This window comes from Curcuma longa, chromosome 3, assembly GCF_044706935.1.
Source record: "Curcuma longa cultivar G26 ecotype Majalengka, Jawa Barat chromosome 3, ITB_CL_G26_1.1, whole genome shotgun sequence".
Lineage (NCBI taxonomy): Eukaryota > Viridiplantae > Streptophyta > Magnoliopsida > Zingiberales > Zingiberaceae > Curcuma > Curcuma longa.
In genome coordinates, this window is record NC_133863.1 from 9861890 (window position 1) to 9887929 (window position 26040).

The window sequence follows — 26040 nt, forward strand, 5'->3', positions numbered from 1 at the left end:
TTAATGGGTACGATATTGAACTGGGCAAGTAGGCGGTCGCTTTGTCCCCCGATGGCTTTTTGATTCGCCCCTTGCGGACGCCAACCTCGGGAGCGATCGGATCACACGCCTTGGTCGCGCTTGTGAGGCTCTGTTATCCGACGAGTGGCAGCGGCGGCAGGAATGGCGGGCGGCGGCAGACAAGATCAACTACGTGTTCAAGGTGGTGCTGATCGGGGACTCGGCGGTGGGGAAGTCACAGATCCTCACGCGATTCGCGTGCAACGAGTTCACCCTCGACTCCAAGGCCACAATCGGAGTAGAGCTCCAGACGAGGACGCTCGTCATCCAGCACAAGAGCGACAAGGCCCAGATCTGGGACACCACCGGCCATGAGAGGTACTTGTTCCAAAACTCTACAAATCCTAGTTTCTCTTCCGTTTTGTGATCTAGGTTTCACTGTTCTTCCGTTTGTTCTTTGATTCGTGCCATTCGGTATCACTTCCCTTCTACCACAGTCTTCACTTTGATCATACTGTCCGTGCAGATTCAAACAAAAAAAAAATTAAACGAAAAAGAATGTTCATCAAAGCCAACAAAATCACACAGGTCGATCAGAAAACAGTCTCTAGGCTGAGACGGATGGCTTCGAGGCAGCGGAGAGCTTGGACCTTCTCTTGGCCAGGCTCTCGCTCCGGCGATCCCGCTGCTCCTTGAGCCTGGAGGCAAGCAGCTTCTGGTACTCGGCTGCTTCCGATTTCGCCTTCGCGATCCTCTTCTTCTTCTCCGAGATCCTAGCACGCTTCCGCTGCAACGTCAGTGGAGTCACCAGTCGCTGAATCTTGGGCGCCTTGCTGCGTTTCTTACCTGCCGGAGCCCAAGAACTTTGAGACTATATTGAAAGAAGAACTTCATGTTGTTAAACTAAAACCAGAAATTGAACCAGTTTTGGTAGTGAAGGTTCTGCGGTATGTGTTAACATATTTGCGAACGTCGTCCTCTTTCGATAAGTTGAATAGTTTGCGGATTTTGGAGGCTCTCTTAGGTCCCCTCATTCTTGGTTTCTCAATATCAGTCAGTCCTGGAAGATCATTCTCGCCCTTCTTCACTATGACTAAGTTTAAAACTGAGAGATCAGGGCTGACAATGCAACCCCGAACGGATTTCCTCCGGCGCTCTCCGTTACGCCGGCCGTATCCGCGGAAGCAAGGTGTACCTTTTTGCAATTCAGCTCATAATTCAGGAACCAAAGAGAGTATAATCCAACTGGTAGCAAAGACCAAGCTATTACCTCTGTGAAGCAGTAAGCGGACACGCCCAGTAGTAAGAACTCCTTGCTTCATAGGAAAACCTTGTTTATCGCACCCTCCCATGATCTTGAAAACATATCCTTTAAACTCCTGGAAAAGAAACAAAGCTTATATGATCGATCTTATAACAGTTTGCGTGTTTGGAATTCTCCCCAGAACACATACCTCACCAAGAGCATCCCCACTAACTTCCTGAGAGATCCTCTTGTCGAAAAACGCCCGACTGCACAGCAATTATGAGCATTGTGGCTAAATTTGGCATACAGAGATCATAGGAGAATGGAAACAAGTAAAATAGAAGACTCTATCCTCATAAAAATTGAATAATTTCAGATAATTCACTACATATTTATTTCATTCTTCTGTTTGAGCAATACTATACTACTGTTGAATCCAGACAGAACTCAAAAATGATTTCCACAAGCAAACTGTCAATAATGTACCAAATGAACTATAGAGAATTCCTCCAGTGCATGTTTACCTAAATAAGGAAAAATGTTCATAGATATAAAACTTCAGATAATTTTGTTTTTTACAAAGGTCAGTTTCTTAGGGAGAAATTTTGTTTCTAAGATTTCCAACCTAAAACATATGAAGATGCTCTGCAACAGAATAGCATGACATGGTACCTTACTATAAGCTAACAACCAAATAACTGTAATAACCAACAAGCTCAGCTTAGTCAAAGATCATTGATTATGTGTACGATTATGTGTACGAGATGTTCTTCTTAACTTCAACAATCTTACCAGATGAACTTCAAAAAAGTTCAATAATCCCTATTATGCCTTGCAAAAATAACCATACTGGCTAATGTCATCAGACTACGTGCATGCTTAAAGTTATACTCAAGTGAATCTCATATAAATGATTGATTTTTTTCTATCGACTAATGAAAATTTATTCTATTATTTCATTGTATCATCTTGATAGGACTACTACAATTTTTGTTCTCATGCTGCAAACTTTTATGAAGAGAATTCCCAGCCTGAAATATGAAGATTCTCTGCAACAGAAGGACATGGCACATAATCCAAGCCAGTACCCTTGAACAAACCTCAAGTAAACTTTTTCCGTTAACTCATGAAGACTTTCTAATGTCATTTCTCTGCATAATTATGATAGACCTATTATGATCTTTGCAACCAAGAATCCAATGTCGACGGATATTTAGTGAGTGACAGATCTTGTTAATTGTTCATATCTTGAGAAAACCACTACCATGGTTGGTTTTCCCGCACATTACCATGGCGTGCGCAACTAAGCAAGTGATCAAAAGCAACTACGGGAAATATAAAACAGAAAATAGCAATCAAAACACTTAGTTGTTGTAATGGCATACAGCTTCTGGTCGTCATCTATCTCGAGCTTCTTCTGGCACCCCGTAGTTGGATTCGCGATGTTGAACTTGAAAAACAAAAAAACAAAACAAAACCAAAACGACAATGAGCCCAAGCCGAATCGAACGAATGGCCTGAAAAACTATGTTGCAGATCAATCAAATGCTTGCGTAATACCTTCATCTCGGATCACGGAACCCCCCGCCGCCTCGACGAAGCGAACGCGAAAAGGCGATAAAACGAAAGCCGATCTGGAAGCAAACTCCGCCGGTAGGGTTTTCCATCTTTCTCCTCTTCACCTTTTATAGTAACGAGTTGAAGGATCTGGACCGTTTATTCGATACGTGGCATTAAGCGAGGATCTGGACCGTTGGTTCTTCAGTCGCCCAAACCCCAGTTATTCTAATTTTTATTTTATCCATTTTAAATTTACAAAATTATTAAAATATTTTATTTTATTTTATTTATTTTCGTCAGCTCTTCTTCCAAGTAAACAGAGCCTTAATTAACAACAAAATAAAATATCGATAATCCGAAATTAGATCGCTAATGATCTTCTCCGTCGTGTTTACTTGAGCCCCTCGTGTGCGTTTACTTGAGGAGATCTTCTTCCTCCATGCGAGCCCTCGCCATCAGAGCCTGCAACACCAAAGCAACTCAGAAACCCACTCCATTCTCAAAGAACAACAACAAACGAATCCTCACCTCCTTGTCCCAGTCGCATCTAATGGTGATCGCAGCCAGAATCACTGTCTGAACAGCAGTTCCTCCGATCATCCCAGCCCAAATGCCCTTCGCCATGCGTCACAGGCATGCATTAATTAGATAAACATGCAACTGGCAATGCAAGTTTAGCGTATGGAAGAGGGCAGAAGGAGACCTACAGCGACCCCGAGCTTGAAGAGCCAGCACATGGCGAGCCCTACAGGAAGCCCTATCAAGTAGTACGTCCCTATGTTGATGTACGCCACCATGGCTTGCCATCCTGATCCAACTGCAACGCCTGTAAATCAAAGGGAGTAGAGTAAGTTATAGGTCATTGTGTATATATGTGAGTGGTAGAACAGTTGATCACCGGAGAGAACGGGCTGGACGCTGTTGAGGACGATCGTGAAGGCGAGGAGGATGGACATGTCGTCGACGGCTTGGAGGACGGTGGGGCTGGACGAGTAGATGAGGGCGAACTTGTCGTGGAGGGCCATGAGGAGGACGCCGAAGAAGAAGCCGATCAGGGAGGAGTTTGCGACGGAGACGATGGTGGCGAACCTTGCGGCTTTGCCGTTCCCGGCTCCGAGCTCGTTGGCCACTCGCACTCTTCATGAAGTTGAAGAGGTGTCATTTGGGTGGATAAGTCTAAAGCTACATGTGAATCATTGAAAGAGATGGCCATTAATCTGAAAAAGAGAACAATGATCCTGACAACGATCGTCACTCAATCCACTTTCTTCTCTTTTTTTACAGTTTCATGCATCACTGATTAGGTTTGATCATAAATGTGCACCAACTTTATCTAAAAGAATCAAAACATGTTCACGTACCCTGTTCCTGCAAAGAATGCCAATGGAATCATCAGCTCCCACCCGTTGATGCTCATGCTGCACGCCAATCAAGAAAAAGTTATTCTTTATTCCAGTTCTTCGATCACTCGTCGTCGTCGTCTTCTTCGTCACTTACCAGATCGAGATGGCGTCCAATGCGACCTCGCCTTCTTCCAGATTCCCGGACAGCACGATCAGAATCCGGTAGTACCAATTCTCCAAGCTGCAGCGGAAGAATTCGAGCAAAAGATTGGATTTTTTTTTTCATGGAGAGGGAGTTTCAGTGAGTGGGAGCTGACCAGAGCATGACGCCGGAAGCAGCCGAGAGCTTGACGAAGTCCCAGAGGCCGGAAAAGGCCTCGCCGGAGAAGCCCTTCCATGTGTCGGTGCAGCCTCCGCAGGTGACGTAGAGGTATAGGCAGATCACGGACGCCCACCAGGAGAAGTTGAGCGTGACGGTGATCCCGATCAGGCCGAGCTTGAGCTTGAAGACGAAGAGCCAGGTGACGAGGACGTGCACGGCGAGGGCGATGGCGGCGACCACGGCGTTGATGGAGTTCTTGAGCTGGCACTGGAGGAAGCGCTGCAGGGGGAAGAGGAAGGCGAAGGAGAAGTGGAGCGGGATGAACCAGAGGGACACCGTGCCGGCCTGCTCCGCCAGCTCCGGCGGCTGGCCGAGGAGGACCAGCAGCGGGGTGGCGAAGAAGTACATGGGGAGCATCAGGGTGGCGCAGAGGATCAGCACGATCCAGGAGCGCTGCATGTAGACGCCGAGCATCGGGAGCTTCTTCGCGCCGAAGGCTTGGCCGCAGAGCGTTTCGAGGGCGCTCGCCATGCCCAGCTGCGCTCTCGAGAAAATTAAACACCGTACAAATTCAATATGAAACGACGTACGTGATTGGCCGTACCATGAGGCCGAAGTTGAAGCCGACGACGACGCTGTTGGCGATGGACATGGAGGCGAGCTCCAGGTCGCCGAGGTGCCCGGCGAAGGCGTGGGTGATAGCGTTCATGGTGGCGGCGGAGACGCGGTTGAGGATGGCCGGGCCGACGATCCGCCAGAGCTTCTTGGACTCAACCCACGTCCGCCGAGCCAGGTCCTCCGAATCTGGGCCTTTATCGACGACGCCCTCGCCTCCATGGAGAAGAGCGACTTGCACCTCAACTCCGGCGCCGGTGGACATGCTCTGCCTCTTCCCTGCGTCGCTTCTTCGCTGCCCTCTGTTTCGACCTGCATTTTAATGGAGGACGAGTTGAGATGTGGCTACCGAGGACGAAGGATAGGCATGATTGACGTGGCAGTTTCTTTCATTGCCACGTCCACATTGACGTTGAAAAATAAATTTTAAATTTTATATACATTATTTAAAATTTTTCTCAATTAACATAATTACTTTTTTTAAATATTTTTATTAATTTAGATTAAATTTGAATAATTTTTTCCTATGTTATAAGAGAATTTAAAAAAATATTTTCAAGATGAAAAATATATTATTTTATTTTATTTTTTAAAAAATACTATTTTAATTAAAATAAAAATAAAAATACTATCATTCTAATTTTTTAAGGCTACAGCCCATGTTATAATACCTGACCCTCCGCTGCTTCTATCTAGGCCCACCTATTAATGAGGCTACATCAACTCTTCTTAGCCCTTCTTTACCCGACATATATTGTTGCCTACTGACCGATAGTTTTGTTCTCTTCTACTATCAAAAATAGAATCCGAAAACCATCCTAACGATTCCGGACACGATCGATCTCATAATCATCTATGGAAGAAGAAAATAAATTAAAAAATTTGGATCCGATTTGGATGAAACAAAAATATCTAAAAATTAATCGACGAATGAAATCAATAACCCCAAGAGAACAAGAGATTAGTGGAACCACACACTCACATGTTTATGTTGGCATGATTCGAGTGACATGTTTGTTTTTGGATGAATGGAAGCGAGTTTGGTGGTCGAAGGCCTGGGAAATGTGCTGCTTTCATACAAAATTCTTGCATTATTACAACGCAGAGGCTAAAATAGATTCTAGTCATGGGGACAACCTTTCGATGTGCCATAATTCATTTCCATTAACTGCCCTAAGTGAATATTGCAGCCTGCAAAATCAAAATCAAACCCAAAAACAAGTTAACAAACCTCCAAATCGATTTGAGGTACTTCTTGGGAGATGAGCCTACCGATCATGAAGACGAGAAGGTTGGCCTTGCCAAAACTCAAACCTGGTCGGCTTCAGTCTGTAGCCTCCCCAGAACTCGGGCATAGGGATCATGGATCTATCAGGAGCAAAGAACAAATTGTAAGCATCCAATGAGGTGTTCTAACCCTTTTCATTGGTTTCAATTACAATTCAAATAGTAAAGCTAGGATTAACTTGTTAAAAAGATTAGCAGATTAAAACACAGGTAAACCGATGTTAGATGAGCTATAGGAAGATATATGATCAAACTGAAAAGACAGTGAAAAATCAGAATAAACATTTTGGGGCGTGGAGTACCACACCGACTCAAGACCCATAGTGCAACTTCTTACTAGATTATGAATAATACAAGGCAACGCAAGTTGAAGGGAGAACAAAAAGGGAAATGCAACAACAGCATGTTCTATTTTATGGGCATGCTCCATTGTTTTTGTATATCATTCTAAGATTAAAGCAGAAAGCCACAAATCAATGCAACGAAAAGCATAAAGTTCCAGTTGAGAAAAGCTAAGTCACATGTTCTGATACTCTAATTTTTCACAGGCATAAGACTATACTTGGAGAGACCAAGATCGAGGAGAAAAGTAAAGGTAGCAAAGGAAAGGGAGAGGAGGATCAAAAGTTGTTTACTTGGACAAGGGAGCAGGAGGAAATGGAAATTTTCATCTATATCCTTCTTCTCTAACCTCCTTTCTGTCCCATGTCGGAAAGGCAGTGATGGTGGTCGACAGCTGGCAATGACCGGTGGTGAATGCTTGTTCAGCTGCCAGTGACAATAGATGGCTGACAATTAGCTCTATGTCTATACAAACATTTTTGTGACTGGTTTACATTTATTTGGAGTCCAGTCTGATGTCAAGTTCAAGTCGACTTAATGCCAGGTCAAGTAGTTTAGTCAATCCATATTTTTGTTTGGTGTATCCTATGAAGATTGATGTGGTAGGATAAAAAAACAGCACCTCAATTCTGAGTTCACATAAGTGCACCTCAATGTGCAAGAAACACATGTAGAAGAGATATGGGTACACGATCGAAGATAGCTAAATTGAAAAGAAAGCTAAGATCGGAATGCTAAAAATGGGTTACTATGTTGGATAGAACCACAAAGTGGAACAATGATATCACCGAGATAAAGTAATGAAGGCTCCATTCCGTGGGAAAGGTGCATGGAAAAACAAAAGAGATCTCTAGATATTCACAAACTTCAATGATACTTTTGTATGCCATGCAAATGAAGAATTGATGAAAGCTGATTAAAAAACAAAGATACCTTATTATCGCCAATTTCAATAGAGACTGCACCTTAGAATTCAAAATGTAGAAGCATAAGCCTAAAGCAAACTCACAAAATCAATGATAACTACCGTCTCCAATCACACTATGAGCATGTATCATACTATCAGATTAGAAATTGACAGAAGCAAGCGCCACAATCACATAAATTCTCAAAATAAACAAATATATATTCAGGTGAAAAAAACATAATATGGAAAGCAATGCTGTTACACTAACCCATCAGCATATCTTTCCTCTAGTTCCTTGTAGGCATCAGCAAGCACGTGCCTTCCAATGATCACAGTACTCTGGTGAAACATGCATAACATGTCTGCCTCGTCAAAATATAGTTTTCTATTGCCATGCATGAAAAAAAATAAAGATAAACAGACCATACCTGCTTGCTGACAATTGCTCCAAGTTGACTTCCTCGAGGACGACTATGGAAATATTGCTCAGACTCCTCTCTAGAAACCTTTTCAACAGTTCCTTCAACTCTAACCTGCAAATATGATAAACAACTTGTGATATGAATCCAACCAGATGAAGTGTCTCCTTTTCGATATAAATGTTTTTTGTTTTTGCAAAACATCAGATTTTCAAACTGCATATAGATAATACTTGAATCTATAGTTGACTGAGAAAAGTATGTCTATGTTCTAATCCTGTAGTAACTAAATGTCAAGTTCAAAAAGCAAGAATCACATCAGAAAAAGTAATGGCTAAAAAAATCCCTTCTCTAAAGCAATATATAGGAGTCTACCTTATATAATTACAGTTTAAAGTCACTTGAGAAAAACATGTCAGAAAAAAACATGAGACGATTCATTTCAATCCATAATTAACCAAGGAAGAAATTCAATTACAGAATAAGATTCATGTGGCTGAGCCCCAAATAGTTGGGACTCATGACTTGTTTCATTAGAACTCAAAGCATAACAGAAATTTTCACTTCAACTTAGCAAGCAAATCAAGGGATGGTAAATATTATATTTTTTTTATTGAAGAAATATCATGAGCAGTGCTCGCCACACATTAGTCAGAAACTATGTGAGTTATCCACAACAAAGACTAATCAAAACTCAAGATGGTTTGAGCATAGTAAATCATTAATGCTTATAATAGCAACTTTTTAGATGCATGTAAATTATAAAGTAGTATTTGAGATGATTATAATCTAAAGATTAAATCTTTCCTGTTGATTCAACTCAACATAATAGAACTGCTAATCAATATCCCCAATTTTAACACAAATGGAGAAGTGTAAATTTTAAGTTGTACCAGGAGTAGTCAGTTTAAAAGAAAATTATTCCTGCCATATTGATAGGGTTCTTTCTTCAACAGATCAGGTATGCAAAACAACCTACAAAATAATGACCTGGCGGTTTAGCTGATTCCAATAGAAAAGAAGTGAAGCATGAGGATTTTCAGATAATTCATGTGCTTTTCGGCTTTCATAATTGGTATACCTGAATAAGCAAAGGGGACCATGAGTGAGCTATCAACATTAGAATCATAGATAAACTATATCACTGTTAACAGAACAGCAAATTTTGAGTCAGCAATCAGCTTCCAAACAGTTAATTACATGTTACTAACCACACAAATCCGTGCTTGTCAGCTCCTTTTAGCAAGACTACCCGAGATGAACTACAGAGAAGACAATTCAAATAGTAATATAAGAAAGTGAAGTTACTATGTTGTGAACTGGCATTTTGTGAATAAAATAAATGGACAAGTACACACGGTTTTCCTTCACGATCACAAGTTGACAAAGTCATAGCATTTGGCTCACGCAAACCAGCAGCAACTGCTTCATCAAACCATTTAAGGAACTAGCATATTGTCATAGTAGAATATCAGTATAGTGCATTACATCATTTATCATGTTAGATGAATTTTAGACCAATAGCAATTTGGAAATAAAGATCAAACAAAAATCTAATATTTAAGGAGAAAAATAACCTACCTAAAGAATCTTATATTAAATGTATTTTTCAACTTCAAAGAAACATACCTGATCGACAGGGTCAGGTACCACTTGGTCCTCAAGAAGTTCAGGAGAAATATAGTTCTCTCTGAGTGATGCAATGTCAACTGATGGTGGTTTTCCAATTCTGACACACATTGAAGTGCCTGGGTATTTAGGAAGACAGAATTTGTACTTACTGGAGATGGATGGAGGAACAAATCTACCACCAAGAAAGTGGTGAGGACCAACAAACTTTTTGGCACAGAGCTTTGGAGCAGTTAAGGAAACCTAGGTATGCACATTTAATTTAGTTGTAAATTAATAACAATGATACAAGACATTCATTCATGCACAATCCACTATCAATTTTTGAAGCATAAAACAACCAAAATTCCAACTGACTAACCAGCATGTCAGGTTTAAGGCCTTCACCAGTGATGTCACCTTCCTCAACATGCCAACCAGAAGGAATATCGATTGAAACAATCGGAGGTGATCTCTTGGAAACATAGTCGTCATGCCTTAAAGATACAAGCCTCTGAATAAGATCGTCAAAAGGCGGTCTTGGTTGACCTATTTGGACAGTTAATTACACTGTTAGTACCTGGAAACAAGGTAGGTAACCAACAGGTACTTATGGATGCTTTAGTTTCATTTAATAAGCATTTGTATAGTATAGAAAAATATAATAATAAATCAACCCATAAAAATTGATTAACTAAAACTGGTTTTGGATTAAGAATTGAGATTGAGTAGTTATATTGTCAAAATCTCTTTGAACGTAATTGAGAAAATATCAAACACTATCATTTATGTCCTTACCGATCCATACAAGCATGATATATTTATTATTGGGCAAAAATCTTTGAAAATATATTGTAGTCAATCATGGTTTGCAATCTCGTACCATGACAAATGTATCATTCTGGTAACTCAACGAAATTTGATACCACTTAGAACCAAGGTTTAAAATCTTGAACCGTACCATAGTTTTATTCTTTGATTGGAAAGATATTGTTCTAGTATCGTGCCGATGCTCCAATGCATGACGTCGGTGACAAATTGGAGGTTAAAGAAGATGAATCAAAGAAAGGAAACATTGTCTGTGTTGAGTGATATCAAATTTCGGCAATTTACCATAATGATATGTTTCGACTGTTTCGTCCGGTATGATACAAGATTTAAAATCATGCTAAAAATGTCTCCTTATAGTTCATCACTTTCCTTCTTCAATTCCAATCCATTACCGGCATCATGCATCAAAACATTAGCACAATACCGAAACAGTATTGTTCTAGCCAAAGACTAAAACTTCAGCACGAGTCGAGATTTTGAACCTTACAGTCAATGATACTAAGGTGAAGCAATGAACAATGAGAAAAAAGCTAAAACAAAATCATAAATTCTTTTGTCTTTTAGTAACATGTGGGAACATAAAGTTTCCGATCATCTCACAAAATTTCCTTTTATGAGCTTCTATCACTTTTTCTTTCTTCTTCCCAATTAAATATTTGGTCACAAAAATTTATCATGGTGTGATCTGACACCACAGAAGATAGATGGAGAAGTCCTCTGTCATGGATCAATTAGCAAGACTTCAAAAGACTTGCAAAAGCTGAATGACAATTAAAAATAAGGTAAGGTTGTCCAAGAAAAGAAAAGAAATTAAGATGTGTAAATTTGTAGAGTATTTTTCTCATGTCATAGTGTTGCACGATGTTGCAGAATCATGGAGACGTTTGTTGGCAGTTGACCTTATCAAGGTCTTTAAAAAGGTGTACCTATGGAATATGATGTTGATCCACTGTATAATACATGCTGCAAATTTATGGTGTACCTATGAAATATAACATCATGTATGTGTCATGAAATATATAAGTTTACATCAACTATATAATATATCAATATAATCATTCTAAGCAGTCATATAAGCAAATCTATACATCCATCATTTAACAAATAAATTAATCATAAAGAGCCATCAATAATTAAATATAAAATATTTCATATATGAATCTAATCTTGATGGATATAACAAATAGTACATATCCTATGACAATGCATGCAACTGACCAACACAATCCATATAAAAGAAAGTTCAAACATCAAACTACATAATACATAGAATTTACTCCTTGTTAGTTTATTCGGAAAACCTAGTTTAGTCAAATAAATATAAAACACTAAGATATGATTCAAATTTTAACAAGCTAGGGATTGGTTTCACTTGAATAACCCTTATGCAACCATAAGTTGATATGGGTTTAAAATCTCATTTTGAGTTAGGATTTCGGTCCCTAGTTGGAACAAAACTATTTCGTGTCATTTCATCCCATGCTAACAAAAGGTGTCAATCGCTCCACTAAGAAGCAGCAGGAGAATGAGAAAAAAAGAAGAAGAGGAGGAAGAAGTAGAAGAAGAGTAAAAGGAATTAAGGAAATATACTTGGAAGAGACATCATCGGCACTAGAGAAACACGAGTTGCAACACACGCACGCCTAGGCATCTCCCTTGCAAGCCAATGCTAGAGGAGGTAGAGTAAACTAGGATTTTTGTGGAGGAGGGCACTCACATTGCAATTCCGAGGAGGAAGGCATTCACGATGTGATTCCAACGAGGAGAGCGCTTGCAATGCGATTCTGAGGACCCTCGTGATGCAATTGAAATGATTTTGATATGTGAATGATTCAGAGCTTCCCATGGAAGACGCTAGCCATGTTATTTGGAGTTTCTCACTATGAAGCTTCCACGAAAGATACTCGCAACATGATGTTTCGCTTATCTATTGGCATATCAATTGTTTCAGAGCTTTTCGCATGTCACTCGACACACGGAACGAGGTATTTCACCCCTTAGCCCAGCACACCTTGATATTTAAAACCATCATTAACGTAATGTGGTCCCTCACTGAATAAGTCTATGCAGCCACATAAGCAATGTAAGGAGAGCCCTTTCAAAACAATTTACCTCATCATATAATGCTGACTTGTAAATAAAAAAAATGATGCCTCCAACATCAGGTTTATACTTTTTTCTCTGTTTATTTAAAGCATAAAAAAATTGTCCAATGAGGGAGTTATATTACCATTAAATGAGAATCCAAACATTGCATCGACAATAAGGTCAAATTTTTCTGCTAAGTGTTGAGGCAGGTCATTGATAGACAAGAAAGGAATAGATAGTGATTCGAGCTGCAACATGGCCCAATGTAGTTAGCGACTCTTATCAATTGCAACACCAAGTTAAAGAAAGCAGTGAACTGTACCTGGGTAACAAGACCATTATACAGTGTTTTTGGTGTACGTTTAGGATAGCATATAAAGGGCTGATATCCAAAATGATGGAGATGACGAGCAGCTACAAGACCATCACCGCCATTATTTCCTGGACCACATATAGCAAGGATGCGACTATATTCACTTGATTTATAGACCTATAAAAATATTAGCATCATAAACATCTTGTTTCACCCTTCTAAAATAACCAGGGAATGTAAGCATTGAGGTCCAAAATCATAGATCATGTATCCTTCACATGTGACCAAACGAATAATCAAAGTTGCTTACCTAAGGCAAAAACCAATAGAGTATCTGAGAGAATATGATCTAACCTTATATAAGAGAAAAGAAGAAAAATGCAGACTCTCTCCATTATACAACCCTAACATATGTTGGCTCATATCCTTGTATTTGTTGATAACTAAAAGATATTGATAATTGCTAATCGGGGTGGAATAAGTTATAATCGGTCAATATTTAAGCACATTAGGAATTCAATGGAGGAAACACTTGAAGAAGGAATTGGTATAAGAAAAGAAGCAGCATCAACTGAATAAAATGTCATGTAAAGTAATTAGAAGCAGCAATCTTATCACTGCTGCAACTACTATTACTACTCCCAAGACATTTTGCCTTTCATCCACTTACAATGCATATTTCCAATTTAAACATACATCACCCAATGAAATGTCGATTAAAAGGCACACTGCCCACCTAGGTGACCAAAGCAAGCAAGAAGAGGTAAGTCCGAGTATATCAGTTCCCAGTGACCAAGTGTTTTCTTCAGGATTTACATGGGCACTTGTCTACAATGAATCACTGTGGCAAAGGCGAGTTAAAGAGAGTTTGAGGTCATACTTCTAACTGAGTTAAATAGAGAAAGAATGCATAGTTCTTTTATTTATTCATGTTATTTGCTAACAGAGGGTTTGAACTCAAGCTAACTAGTAAAGCACATCAAGAACTTAAGTGCTTAACACACGAATATCCTAACTAGGATAGCCTGCCCCTTCAAAATATGCACTAGTAGGCTCAACATTTTTACAGGTTTTCATCTTTAAACATTGCATCTGCAATGGATGTACAAGATATGCCTTCTATCAAAACATTCCCATCTTTCCAGAGATATCAATTTTTCTTACAGCATCAATGATAAACATGAAATGGAAAAGCCTAATATGTCAAAACCTTAACCCATAAAAAATCTAAAGAAGGGTACCTCCGCTATCGCAGTAGCAACGCTCAACCCGGCCAATTCCTAACAATAGATTAACATTTCAGAAGGGGAAAAAAAACCAACAAGCGAGGAGATGAAAACAACTCAGACCATCAACTGATCGACGCTGAATCCCAGCGGGCCCATGAGGATCTCGTCGACCTCGGCCGCCTCTCTCTGCGAGAGATACGACACGGCTTGATCCGCCATTGAACTTGCGGAAGACGAAAGGCGGAGGAAGGAAGAGGAAGGGGAGAAGGCAGCGATCGGTGATGCCGGCCCTCTTTTTAAGCCCCTGAAGGAAGAGGCGGGGAGAAGTGGAAGCGGGCGACGAAGGATGTTTGGGGGAAGAATCGAAACGGCGGAGTCGACTGCAGCGGCGGTGGCGGTGGCGGCGGCGGCGGTGGCGGCGGTGGCGGCGGTGAGAGTGGGAGGGCAGAGGAGCGAGGAGTGGAAGAGAAGGGATCGCATACCGCAGCGCTTGAGGTTGGATAGCATTTCTTCCAAATCAATCACCTAATTTTTCAAAATACCCCTTTCAGCCTTTATTTCTTTTATTTATTTATTATTATTTTAATAATCCAAATATTTAATTTTATTATTTAATTAATTTTCTTTCTATAAAATTTTTTATTAATCATCAAAATAAATAAAAAAAATAGAAATAAATCCAAAGATTTCAACCTCATAAATTTTTTAAATTTTTATAATATGAAACGTTAAGTGCATTTTTTAGTTAATTGAAAATTTTAGTGCCAAATTGAATATATTAGTAAAATAAATTTTCATTTGAATGAATTTTTACTGTTGAGAAATTAATGTTATGATAATTTACTTTATAAAATAAAATAATTAAGAAAATCAATTTCTAACCGTGCTTTCCTCTTATTATGCCTCTAATTTAAGTCACCTTCAATGGCAAAATTATGCCTTGATTTAATTAAAAGTTTGATTTTTTAAATAAAAAATAAAATTATCAGAGCCAAGTTTCGATCTTGGGACCTATGGGTTATGGGCCCATCACGCTTCCGCTGCGCCACTCTGATATATTACAATATATTAAATAAGTATTACTTGATGAGTTAAAATCGACATTAAAACATTAAGTGTTTTTATCAAAGCTTAATTAATATTAAAATAATAATAATTTATAATTTACATTTCTTTTGGTCCTTAGGCTATTGGGCCTTATTTAGGTCACATCAACCAGTAGATTGGGCCGATTCCCAGTCAGAATTTGGAGCCCAATACAGAGCCACAAAGGTTTGTCTATTTTAATTTTTCTTTATTTTTCTTCCTTTTAAAAAAAAGCACTTTTAATTAATTTTCCATTTTAAAATAAAAATAAAAATTATCATTCAAAACAATGAATTTTAGAAGAGAATTTTTTAAAAATAAAAAACATAATACATTAAAAATATTCATGATTTAATATTTAATAGTTAAAGTAATTGAAATAACATTTTAAATAATTAAATAATATCACATGATTAAGATTTAAGACCTGATATATAGAATAGAGAAACACCCATCATGATGAAATTAAAATTATTTAAAATTAATTATTACAACACTATTATTCATGCCTTATCAACTCATAATTAAACGAAAACATTTTCAATTATACCATGATTATATAAATTTTTTATAAGTAAATGTAAACTTTAATTCAAAAATATTACACATATAATGTTTTGAGACTTGGGGTAAAAAAGTAAATAAACATTTATAGATTTAGGGTTTAGGGTTTGTATGTTGTGTATAATGTATAGGACTTCAAAATGAAAGTTAGTATTATTATATATTTATGAGATACAAAAATATATATATATTAATTAAATTTTGGTATTATTCTAATTTTCCTTTCATCAATTCTCAAAGAAAAGAAGACAAAAACATTTGAAAACAAGTAGAATGTTTGTTTCTACATGCTTTTAAGTTTCATGGCAAAGCTTAAACACTCTAGCAATTCACAATTAGCTTGCACTTAAAGAAAGGAACATATCGATTTCTCATTACCTTTAGTCGCGTATATGGAAGCGAATTCTCAATCCTTTGAAACAAGTAGAGTCCTCCTATGACCTTAGTCCTTTAGTCGCGTATATGGAAGCGACTTTTCGATCCATCATAAAAGGTAGAAGAGTAGGATAGGAATGCCATGGCACCAAGGGACTACATCAGTAGGCATTCCACTGATGATTGTTGTAAAAAAGGATGTCTTTGACACACGATAACTAGCCCGATTTCATTCGATTTGCTTGATGACCTTTTTCACTCGATCGATCAAGACTTTTCGATCCTCCGTAAAAAGTAGATCAGTAGGAGAGGAATCCCATTGTTGTGTGGTGGATCTAAGTACACCATCAGTTGACAAAAAGCAGTGGCTCCTCTGGGAGGAGCAGCATCAAAGTCAATGTGTGTCTCAGGGCTCATGGCCTTTTGTTACTCTTCTGTAAAACTCTCTAGCTAGTTCGCCCTTTTGCTCGATCATTTCACAACTATCTATCTATCGATCTATCTATCTATCTATCTGGCCGCGGACACAAAGACAACTGTGTCTTTCAATTGCATGAGCTGCACTAATTGCCTGAGGGGAGCCCCTCCCCTCCCTGGGAAGGACCACAAGAGCACTAGCAGAAGCTTTAAAGTCTTACTGAGGACATGAAAGGAAGGTGAAAGCCACAATGTTTGCCCCAAAAGCTGAGGTCAGTGCTTTCTCTGTGCAATGTCTGTGTCCATGGCACCATGGACACCGAGGATTAAGATTAAGATTAAGATTAGGATTAGGATTAGGATTATAATTAGGATTAGGATTGGGATTATAGGATTGTGAAGGCCAGCAGAGGTGAAGTTGATAGCAGCTTTAGCAGCAAAAAGCAAAGGCTGTGACATCCTTCCTAGGACCACAAGACAAGGGAAGGGAAGGGAGCCTGGACTGCCCTGTCAATCATTGTGGTCATGAACAACAAGAACAACTCAACTTGATGGCACAGTAGAATACGAGAGTCTCTTCGGAGACATCCGATAAAATTGGAATGATACAGAGAAGATTAGCATGGCCTTGTGCAAGGATGACATGTCTCTACATCACAACACATAACGGGTCATCGAGACCACAAAACCAAATGATCAAGCTAGAGATGTCGAGGTAGTACGTCTTGATTTTTCGTCGCTCATTCTTGTAATGTCGTTCAAGAACCTGCTGCATCTTGTCAAAAGAAGTAAAATTTTGTTCAATACCAAGCCAATAAAAAAAATTTAATTGTTCACAGAGTGTGTCAAGTTGTTATTCCACGCTTCTTATCTGAAACATCCCTTGAGCAATTATTTTTTTTTGTATTTTAAAATTTTTTTATGTGCAATACTATAACCTAACCTCTAAATTTTAAAAGTTTAATCATAAGTAAAAAAATAAATAAATAAAAAATAATTAAAAAAATATAACTATTCATGTTTATTGTAATAGTCATTAATTAACTAATAATTTTATTACGATTTTGACCCTGTCAAAGTAATGTTTGATAAATTTAAATAATATTAATTAAATTAATAAAATATGTATTTAACGGTTATTATAATCATAATTATTAATATGAGAAAAATATTGGAGCACTTTTTTTTAAAAAAAATGTCTTTTTTATTTTTGTTTGTGGAGGATAAAAATAAAAGATAATTCGATATCTCTAGAAAAAATCTATTATATTGTAGGTAATAAATTATTTTCATGACTTAAATTCATTACTATTAAATGATAATTTTATGATTGCATGAAAGTTTCTTTTCTTGGAGGGTAAAAATATTGTTAGATATATATTGTCATATATAATTAAGTTGAAGTGGGTGGCATTGCATTGATGAAGGAGTAGAGTAGTATATTCAATGATTAATTGGGGCACCTCCAAATACGGAGGTGGCGGCCTTCTACTGCCACGTGGGCCCCTCTTTTGCACTACAGTCCATAGTCCATGGGAGGGGCAAAGTACGCAAGCCCTCAACTTGAAGGGTTAAGAAGTAAAAAGTTTTTGTGAAAAAAATTTCTACCGTCCAACCACAATTCATCGTTTTGGATGACGGCTCTGTGGAAGACAAAGGGTAGGGGTGTCCATTCAGACGGATCAAGTGAATTTAAATCAGATCAAAATAAGAATATTATAAATAAAATTTTAATTCAAATCTAAATTCATTTTAAAAAATATAAACTTGAATCCGAATAATCTGACGAACTCGAATAATTCGACTGATCCAATTATATATATATATTTTTTATTTTTTAATAATTTTTTATTTTTATTTTAATATTTCATCATTGTCATATTAATCTTCTACTATTGATATGCATAAATCATCCCAAATTTTAAAATAGAATTTAATTTAACTCCAAAGTAACTTCTCCATCCTAAACTCAAGTCAAATTGAATCAATCCGAACCCAACTTGATAAAAAAAATTCAAATTAGATTTTGAGTCCAACGCAATCTGACCTAATATAGTAGAATTATTTAGTGATTACGTGGATAGTGTGTAGAAAAGGAGGTTCGTAAAAAGGAGGTAAATGTAATTATGGATTTACTTTTCTTTAAGATTCCTTCGGGAATTCAAAAATCCGACTATCTACTTCGGTCTCGACATGCTCCCTACGACATGTGCTGACTTTATGCTTCGGTCTCGACACACTTCCCACATTCTGCGCCAACCTCATGCCTCGGTCTCAGCACACTCCCTATATCATGTGACGATCTCATGCCTTGATCTCTGCACGCTTCCCGCATCACGAGCCGACTTCATGACTCGATCTTGGTATCGCGTACCAACCTCATGCCTCGGTCTCGACATGTCTCCCGTATCATATGTCAACCTTATGACTCGGTCTCAACATGCTTCTTGCACCCGGGGTCGACCTTTGGCGCGTGACCCTTATCTAGAGATGTGGTCGTCCCACCCAATCGGAGGAGCCCAGAACCACTTCTCCCGAAGAAATAGGAATGTATTCTTAACATATATGTAAATTGATGGAATCTTTCTGAAAGGAAAAAGGTATATCCGAATATTTCTCCAACAGGTGCTAATTTTTCGAGATCGACTACTATAAAAAGGTAACTCATGCTCATGGTACAGGTACGCACACATTTACCCTAATTTTTCCAAGTCATTAAACTTCTTCTTCACGTCGAACCCTAACTTGAGCATCGGAGTGGCTTATTGGGACCCACTCCTGGCGTCATTCTAATCCTCTTTTTGAGTACTTTGTAGGTTTCTTCTTCTCCTTCCGCAACCTCATCTCAGGAGCATGCACGTCGGCAATCTTTGAACCAGTGTTGGAACCATCCGCGGTTTATTAGCCGGAACATGACCCAAATCCTAAAACTTCAACTCTAATTCGATATTGTTCGAATCGACTCAAGTCGGTTAGCGGGTTAAATTCGTTTCTGATACCCCTAATAAGAGGAGAACTTTTGGAGCTCTTGGGTGTCTCATGGAAAACTTTGTAGTCTCGTTCACTTGATAAGTGTTTGTTTAGGTTCCTGAACAACCTTTGATATATATATATATATATATTATTTAGCTTATTAATGAATTATTCGTGAATAATATCCATAAATTTGTGAATTATATTTATTGATAAAACTCTATATTAAATCACCAACCAATAAAATAAATATAAAATTTTTAAATAATTAAATAAATTTAAATTCACTGATCAAACTAAAACTAATAAAAAAGAAATTAAACTCAATTTGAAAAATCATTTCAAGACTTGGACAGTTCCTTAATTCCTTATTCAATAATATAAAAGTTTTGACTCCTTTACCGCACAATTCGAATTAAGAACTCAATAATATTTAAAGTGAATTTAGTCAATCATTAAGAATAAGATTGTATGCAATTCAAGTGTGAGTTAAAATGGCAAACAATAAAGTTTCTCTATCCTACCAAATAAATCCTTCTTTATTTTTGTTTATTGATAATTCAGATATCTAATTCTTACCATTTAATTAATTCTAAGGATGATCAATTTGATCTCATAAAAAATTTTCATCAACCACTAAAGTAAATCCGAAAGCGCACGAGGCTTTGTGCCCAGTAATCAATATCTCAGATTTTTCATTCTACTAGAAAAAATATCTTACAATGCATCTTAGTTATGATTTAAATCGTAAATACTTAAGTAAATCATTGAGCACCTTATCCTTGCACCATTGCCCAAGGATAACCCTTTCTTTCTTTGAACAAAGTTCTAATCACTCAATTTGTACACTACAATGGTGGATCCGATTATCATGTCTCTAAGTAAGGTGAACTAAGGACTCTTCTTTAATGGTGCTAGCTCCAAATTAAATATACGAACAAAAACATGTTGCACTTTTGACGTCGAGCAGAAAAATAATTATTCTGGAGGCTTATTTTCCTAACGAAATTTCAGAGAAGATATTGAAAATCATCAAACGCAACCGTCTCTAGGTTTAACTAAATAAAATTGATTCCAAACAAAAGATAATGTCCTAATAGCATTTAAACAAAGATTTAAATAATCTCAAAACTCTAATGATATAAAAGATAAAAATACCCCTAATACAATGATAAAAAATATTCGAAGTCTCCAAAAATGCTTTAAACGATATTTGTTGGACATAAAACTGGGTCGTTACAAATCACATCATATAATGAATATAGATCTCTAAATGAATTTCGATTTGATATATTAAAGATCTTGTGATTCAACCCGACGTTAAAAGTTACAGTCGTTCAGAACCCTCTACATTAACTTTGTCGTATACTATTAGTGGGGCAAACTAAACCTTAAAAACCATGACTATACATTTTGAGATCGATAATTTCTATAGATTGATAAATTATATTACGTTCCATTGACAATGAATTTATCAACAACTAGACCATTGATGACTATGGACAATGTTAACTAATACAAGACATAGTTAACAATAAGTATGTATGAGCCATAAAACTACTACTCTTGTTTGCAAAGAAAAAGATGAAGTTAAAACAAAATCTAGATGACGAAAAGAAGACAATCAAAAAGAAGTAATTTTGAGCTTTCCATCCCTAATCATAGCTCGAAAATGAAATCTTTGTCGTCACAAGTGGTCTCCACCCTAAACCCTAATGCCACACACACCACCTCACTGTCCCCCATAGCTACCACCCCACATAATGCCTAGCAAGCATACTACTTTGAGTTAAGTATACTTTGTTCAAATTGAGTTTCGAAAAGAGAAGAGAAGAAAAAGGAAGTGGATGGATTGTCGATGCATGTGCGATAGATCCTTGCGCTCGGAAAAGGATCACTTTGTTCCGAAGAGAGAAAAGGAGGGGGAGTTGGCGATCGATGTTCTAAGTATGGGCATGGATCCACTTTTGGATGATGATTGGGATGAATAGGCAAGAGGAGAGGGTACTCTTTGTTGGGAAAGAGATGTGCAAGCTAAGGAGGCAAGGTGTGGTGGGTGGTGGGATCCATGAGAGCTAGAGTATGCATGCATGATTGCACCATCAAACTCGATATGATTAGAGGTGGACGAACGAAAACTCGCGAAAAGTGCCCCATCTTCGGCCCTAACTCAGAGTAGTGAGAGATGAATGCATGTTGTAGTCGAGGCAACAAGGTGGCCAAGCTAACTAATCTCTTGTATCATCATGACTTTGATCTTTTAGAATTCTCATTGTAGATGTGTTGTGGATTGCACGAACATGGGCACACATACGGGCACACGAAGCTTACACGAGGCATCCCCTTTGTGAGAAAGGGTGGTCTATTCAACTAAGGAAAGAACTATATAAATACCTAATTTATAGGGTTTAGGGTTTCAACCACACGAGACAATAAGTCCACCACTAATAGGTTACACATGTTGATACGATCGATTAACCTAACAAATTTGAGTACTAACGTTCAAATAGATGCGGCCTAGATTGTCCAAATGATCCAACGATACAAAATGAACTTGAATGATCGCAACCTAAAGGATAGACTCAACCAAAGGGTGCGAACCCATCTATATATATAATGCACACGAATCTTAAAGCACAATGCCTTCTTCATCCACCGTCCAAGTCCGCACGGCCATTTTCCTCATTTCCTCCTCCATCCGCATACACTCCTGCAGCATTCGTACACGCGAGCGCGACGCCCCACGTTTGCACCCTCCGAGCGTGTGGACAATTTAGTACCCAGAGCGGCGGGGCCCGCTCCGCCACCGGCCAATCGCACCCACGTACAGCCAATGCCTGCCGTCTGCCGAGTCCAAAAGAGAAGATTCCTGCGATACGTCGCCTCCTTCGTTCGCGTCCAGTCCACGTGGACGGTCCGATCTCGATCGCCCCCGAACCAACGGCTTCTCCACGTTCGAACGTGCTTTGTTAGAACCGTTAGTCTCGTACGCCTGCGGACGTAATTATTGGATGGCGCCATCGTGACGGCCGTTTCGGATTCCAACTACTGGCCGTCCGATGACGATCGGACGGTACGTGTTCGTGATCTCGTAGTGTGCGTGGGAGTTACGCCGTAACGGTGACGGCACCGTTTGATCGCCGTTAGGAGGAGGAGAGAGAGGTCCACGCCGATCGCCTTTATATCCGGCCCTCGCCGTCAAATCAGATCCGCTCACCGCCCTCGCGTCGCTTCTCACCTCCTTGCGCTTCGCGGCGGAAGACGGCGGCGATGGGGAAGCGATCGGGGAAATGCGGAGGGAATGGGGAATTGGCGGCCAGGAGGCCCGGGCTCGCGGCGACGTGCGGCCGCCGGAGTCGGAAGAGGAGGAGGGCGGCTGTGGTGAAGCGGGAGCGGCGCCGGGTTCCCCACCGGGAGCTCCGGAAACGAAGCGGTGGACTCCGGCCTCCGATCGACGAGCTGGCTGGTGGGAATTTAGGCGGCCGCCGGTGCAAATCGAGCCCCGAGCTCGGTCGCATCTCTCGCTGCTCCAGCGATGCCACCTCCGAAGCGTCGACGACACCGTCGCGGTCGTCGGAGGTATAATTATCTTCAGAATTCGACTTCCGTTCGCTTCCGTAGAGCTAAAAAATCTCATCCCGGATCTTCTTTCTCAGCTTGAGCAGCGACGCGACGCTGCTTCGTTCTTCCGATCCAACGGAGAAAGGTTAATTTTCCCTAGTTCCTCTTCTCACTTTTTCGCCCATTTAATTAATTCCATGTTCTAGGCTGAATTCTTTCTTAATTTTGTTAATTCAGAGAAGAAACGACGGCCTCGAGCAACCACCGAGGCGAGACTAGCGATGTGGACTCGGCAGTGGAGACGGATCCGTGCAGGAGACGTTGGGCTGCAGCGACGCCGCCTGAGGCGGAGCTGGAAGAGTTCTTCGCGACGGCAGAGAGAAATCTGCGGCAGCGATTCTCCGAGAGGTAAGTATTCAATTAATTCAACCCCGAAACAAACTAAATTCCTCCGATTTGCGACCTCCGGAGCTCCATCATTCCTCAACCTAAACACATCTCAGGTACAACTTCGACGTCGTCAACGACGTGCCCATGGCCGGCCGCTACGAGTGGATTCCAGTAACTCCCTGAAGAAAACCACCAGAAAAAACAAGACTCTTCAATTCCCTCCCCTGTCAGTTCCCCCTAATCAATTGCGCCATTCAAAATCCCTGTACAGCTACCTCACCTCGTGCCTGCGGCCGCATTTCCCTAATTTCCTAATCTAATTTCTCGCACTGACATAGATGCAACCGCATGATGGCACCAGGTGGAGTCCTTCTCTCTCCCCTCCTTGAATTCAAGCGTTGAGATTCCTCTCGCTCAGCAAATTGCTCCTTTTCCAGCGCATCTGAGTTGGGAATGAGTAAAATCATGAATCTTGCTTCAAATTCCACGAGCCTCGCCATTAAAATAAGCCTGACTGCGATTGCTTCGGATCTGCTGCGCAATGTGCGCATGTGATCCCCCGGGAGAAGGAATGTCACTGTACGCAAAGTCAACATTTCATATTCCCCTCCCTCTTTGTTTGTTTGTTTTTTTGTTTTCGTTCATCATCATCATCATCATCCTGCTCCTCCTTTTGTTCTTCTGGTCAACTTGTTTTGATGGCTTGCTTGATTAAATCTTCTTCCAGTTTTCTAATCCTAAAGTGATGATGATCTTGCTCTGCATAAGATTTCAGTCGAGTACACTTTTTTCTGAAAGATGAACTTTGCTGATTGGTGTACTGTCTCCATGATGTCCTCTGAAATTAATTGCAAATAGGGTTTAAGGATTGCTGTCATCTCTTTTGTTACTGATCATAAATTTTCTTCTGTACCATGCAAAGCAAACTGTTTGAATTAGAATCTCTTGTGTTCACTGTTTGTAAAATAAAGGCAGGGAATCTAGTGGACTTGAAGTTGCTATGTGGCTTAATTGTGGAATGTACTTCTTTCAACAAGAAAAAAAGGGAGAATACTTTTTTTTGTTGGTGGAAGATTGTGAATTTTTATAAAAGATGCTTTTTTTGATCTGATCGATCGAAATTTAGCTCTAACCGATGATGATTATCGTTGGAAAACTTTCAATGAATTGATGCATGTGTTCATTGTTTGTAAAATAAAGGTAGGGATCTAGTGGACTTGTAACTGTTGCTATGTGGTTTAATTGTGGAATGTACTTCTTTCACCAACAAGAAAAAAAGGGAAAATACTTTTTTTGTTGGTGGAAGATTGTGAATTCTCATGAAAGATCCTTTTTTTATTGTCTGGCCGATCGAAATTTAGCTCTAGCCGATGAATTGATGCATCTGTTCATTGTTTGTAAAATAAAGGTAGGGATCTAGTGGACTTGTAACTGTTGCTATGTGGCTTAATTGTGGAATGTACTTCTTTCACCAACAAGAAAAAAAGGGAAAATACTTTTTTTTTTGTTGGTGGAAGATTGTGAATTCTTATGAAAGATCCTTTTTTTTATTGTCTGGTCGATCGAAATTTAGCTCTAGCCGATGAATTGATGCATGTGTTCATTGTTTGTACAATAAAGTTAGGGATCTAGTGGACTTGTATGTGGCTTAATTGTGGAATGTACTTCTTTCACCAACAAAGAAAAAAAGGGAAAGTATTTTTTTGTTGGTGAAAGATTGTGAATTTTTATGAAAGATCTCGAAATTTAGTTCTAACTAATGTTGATTATCGTAAAAAACACTTTCAATTAGTGATGCATGTGTTCATTGTTTGTTGTTGATATATATGTGTCTTAATTGTGGAATGTACTTCTTTCACCAATAAGGGAAAAAGAAGGAAAATACTTTTTTGTTGGTGAAAGATTGTGAGTATATTTGAAAGATTTTTTTTTGATTGTCTTCTGATCGATTGAAATTTAGATCTAACTGATGATGATTATCGTTGAAAAACTTTCAAACAGTGACACAAGTGATCTACTTTTGTTCAAATTCATCCAAATTCAGCATGTTTAGAGAAGATTGTAGAGTCTACTAGTGAATCCTTTTGTTATTATCAAAGACAAGTATTATCTTATTTTTTATTTGATCAAAAGAATTATTAGATAGTTTAAAATATTTTAAATCAAAAAATAAAATTAGATTTGAGCAGCTCAAAAACACTTAAAGAATATAAAATATGATTCAAGAATTACTAAATGAGTGGTGCAAAAATATTTATAAAATTAAAAAATGAAATCTATTTTGAATACTCCACTTTTTTGAGAATACATATTTAATTTTACATTTTTAATTTTTAATTTAGAAATCATTAAAAATATTTTAAATTAATACTTTATAGAAATATATTTAACAAACAGTTGAAAAATAACAATATTAAAAGACATAAAAACTACATGATTTGAAGCCAGAGGAAAATAAAACAACTAAAAATTTAAATACATACTAATTTTAAAGTACAATCTAAATATTTCTTAATTTATAAATTATTTATTAAGTTATATTATTTTTAATAATTGTAATAAAT

General features: G+C 38.6%; 4 protein-coding genes and 2 non-coding genes across 6 annotated transcripts; 2 read left to right on the plus strand and 4 right to left on the minus strand.

Annotated features, from left to right (window-relative positions):
* Positions 1–486: 486 nt before the first annotated feature.
* Positions 487–2918, minus strand: LOC141823418 (small ribosomal subunit protein eS6). Its single transcript, XM_074710697.1, has 6 exons — positions 2807–2918; positions 2632–2696; positions 1455–1512; positions 1271–1379; positions 923–1195; positions 487–846 (listed from the first exon to the last, which is right to left on the minus strand). Exons 1-6 carry the CDS (start codon positions 2810–2812, stop codon positions 608–610), a joined length of 750 nt encoding a protein of 249 aa, XP_074566798.1. The 5' UTR covers positions 2813–2918; the 3' UTR covers positions 487–607.
* A 148-nt stretch (positions 2919–3066) lies between these two features.
* LOC141823417 (protein DETOXIFICATION 27-like) lies at positions 3067–5357 on the minus strand. The gene is made up of 8 exons (XM_074710695.1): positions 5076–5357; positions 4467–5008; positions 4304–4390; positions 4168–4224; positions 3705–3943; positions 3514–3632; positions 3335–3421; positions 3067–3268 (listed from the first exon to the last, which is right to left on the minus strand). Exons 1-8 carry the CDS (start codon positions 5349–5351, stop codon positions 3221–3223), a joined length of 1455 nt encoding a protein of 484 aa, XP_074566796.1. The 5' UTR covers positions 5352–5357; the 3' UTR covers positions 3067–3220.
* Positions 5358–6001: 644 nt separating this feature from the next.
* On the minus strand, positions 6002–14617 carry LOC141824420 (pyridoxine/pyridoxamine 5'-phosphate oxidase 1, chloroplastic). The gene is made up of 13 exons (XM_074711704.1): positions 14231–14617; positions 14123–14161; positions 12891–13058; positions 12711–12816; positions 10032–10198; positions 9671–9913; positions 9400–9488; positions 9253–9303; positions 9032–9122; positions 8051–8155; positions 7891–7961; positions 6359–6454; positions 6002–6277 (listed from the first exon to the last, which is right to left on the minus strand). Exons 1-13 carry the CDS (start codon positions 14615–14617, stop codon positions 6211–6213), a joined length of 1680 nt encoding a protein of 559 aa, XP_074567805.1. The 3' UTR covers positions 6002–6210.
* Positions 14618–15093: 476 nt separating this feature from the next.
* On the minus strand, positions 15094–15165 carry TRNAM-CAU (transfer RNA methionine (anticodon CAU)). Its single transcript has one exon. It is a non-coding gene; the product is annotated as a tRNA-Met (tRNA).
* A 1959-nt stretch (positions 15166–17124) lies between these two features.
* Positions 17125–17228, plus strand: LOC141825792 (U6 spliceosomal RNA). Its single transcript, XR_012601545.1, has one exon. It is a non-coding gene; the product is annotated as a U6 spliceosomal RNA (small nuclear RNA).
* A 5529-nt stretch (positions 17229–22757) lies between these two features.
* On the plus strand, positions 22758–24807 carry LOC141823206 (uncharacterized). Its single transcript, XM_074710471.1, has 4 exons — positions 22758–23104; positions 23182–23231; positions 23324–23494; positions 23590–24807. Exons 1-4 carry the CDS (start codon positions 22796–22798, stop codon positions 23657–23659), a joined length of 600 nt encoding a protein of 199 aa, XP_074566572.1. The 5' UTR covers positions 22758–22795; the 3' UTR covers positions 23660–24807.
* The last annotated feature ends 1233 nt before the right edge of the window (positions 24808–26040 follow it).

Excerpts from the sequence above, each read along its gene's own strand:
- LOC141823418 (XM_074710697.1), bottom strand. Across the intron at positions 1,513-2,631 it reads ATAGATGACGACCAGAAGCT|TCGGGCGTTTTTCGACAAGA; the intron begins GTATGCCATTAC and ends ATTGCTGTGCAG. Across the intron at positions 847-922 it reads AACCTTCACTACCAAAACTG|GTAAGAAACGCAGCAAGGCG; the intron begins GTTCAATTTCTG and ends GGGCTCCGGCAG.
- LOC141823417 (XM_074710695.1), bottom strand. The coding sequence starts at position 5,351 with ATGTCCACCGGCGCCGGAGTTGAGGTGCAAGTCGCTCTTCTCCATGGA. Across the intron at positions 4,391-4,466 it reads GCTTCCGGCGTCATGCTCTG|CTTGGAGAATTGGTACTACC; the intron begins GTCAGCTCCCAC and ends CTTCCGCTGCAG. Across the intron at positions 3,633-3,704 it reads CGTCCAGCCCGTTCTCTCCG|GCGTTGCAGTTGGATCAGGA; the intron begins GTGATCAACTGT and ends TTTGATTTACAG.
- LOC141824420 (XM_074711704.1), bottom strand. The coding sequence starts at position 14,617 with ATGCTATCCAACCTCAAGCGCTGCGGTATGCGATCCCTTCTCTTCCAC. Across the intron at positions 9,914-10,031 it reads GCCTTAAACCTGACATGCTG|GTTTCCTTAACTGCTCCAAA; the intron begins GTTAGTCAGTTG and ends GTGCATACCTAG. Across the intron at positions 6,278-6,358 it reads CCTTCTCGTCTTCATGATCG|GCTGCAATATTCACTTAGGG; the intron begins GTAGGCTCATCT and ends TTGATTTTGCAG.
- LOC141823206 (XM_074710471.1), top strand. The coding sequence starts at position 22,796 with ATGGGGAAGCGATCGGGGAAATGCGGAGGGAATGGGGAATTGGCGGCC. Across the intron at positions 23,105-23,181 it reads CACCGTCGCGGTCGTCGGAG|CTTGAGCAGCGACGCGACGC; the intron begins GTATAATTATCT and ends CTTCTTTCTCAG. Across the intron at positions 23,495-23,589 it reads CGGCAGCGATTCTCCGAGAG|GTACAACTTCGACGTCGTCA; the intron begins GTAAGTATTCAA and ends AACACATCTCAG.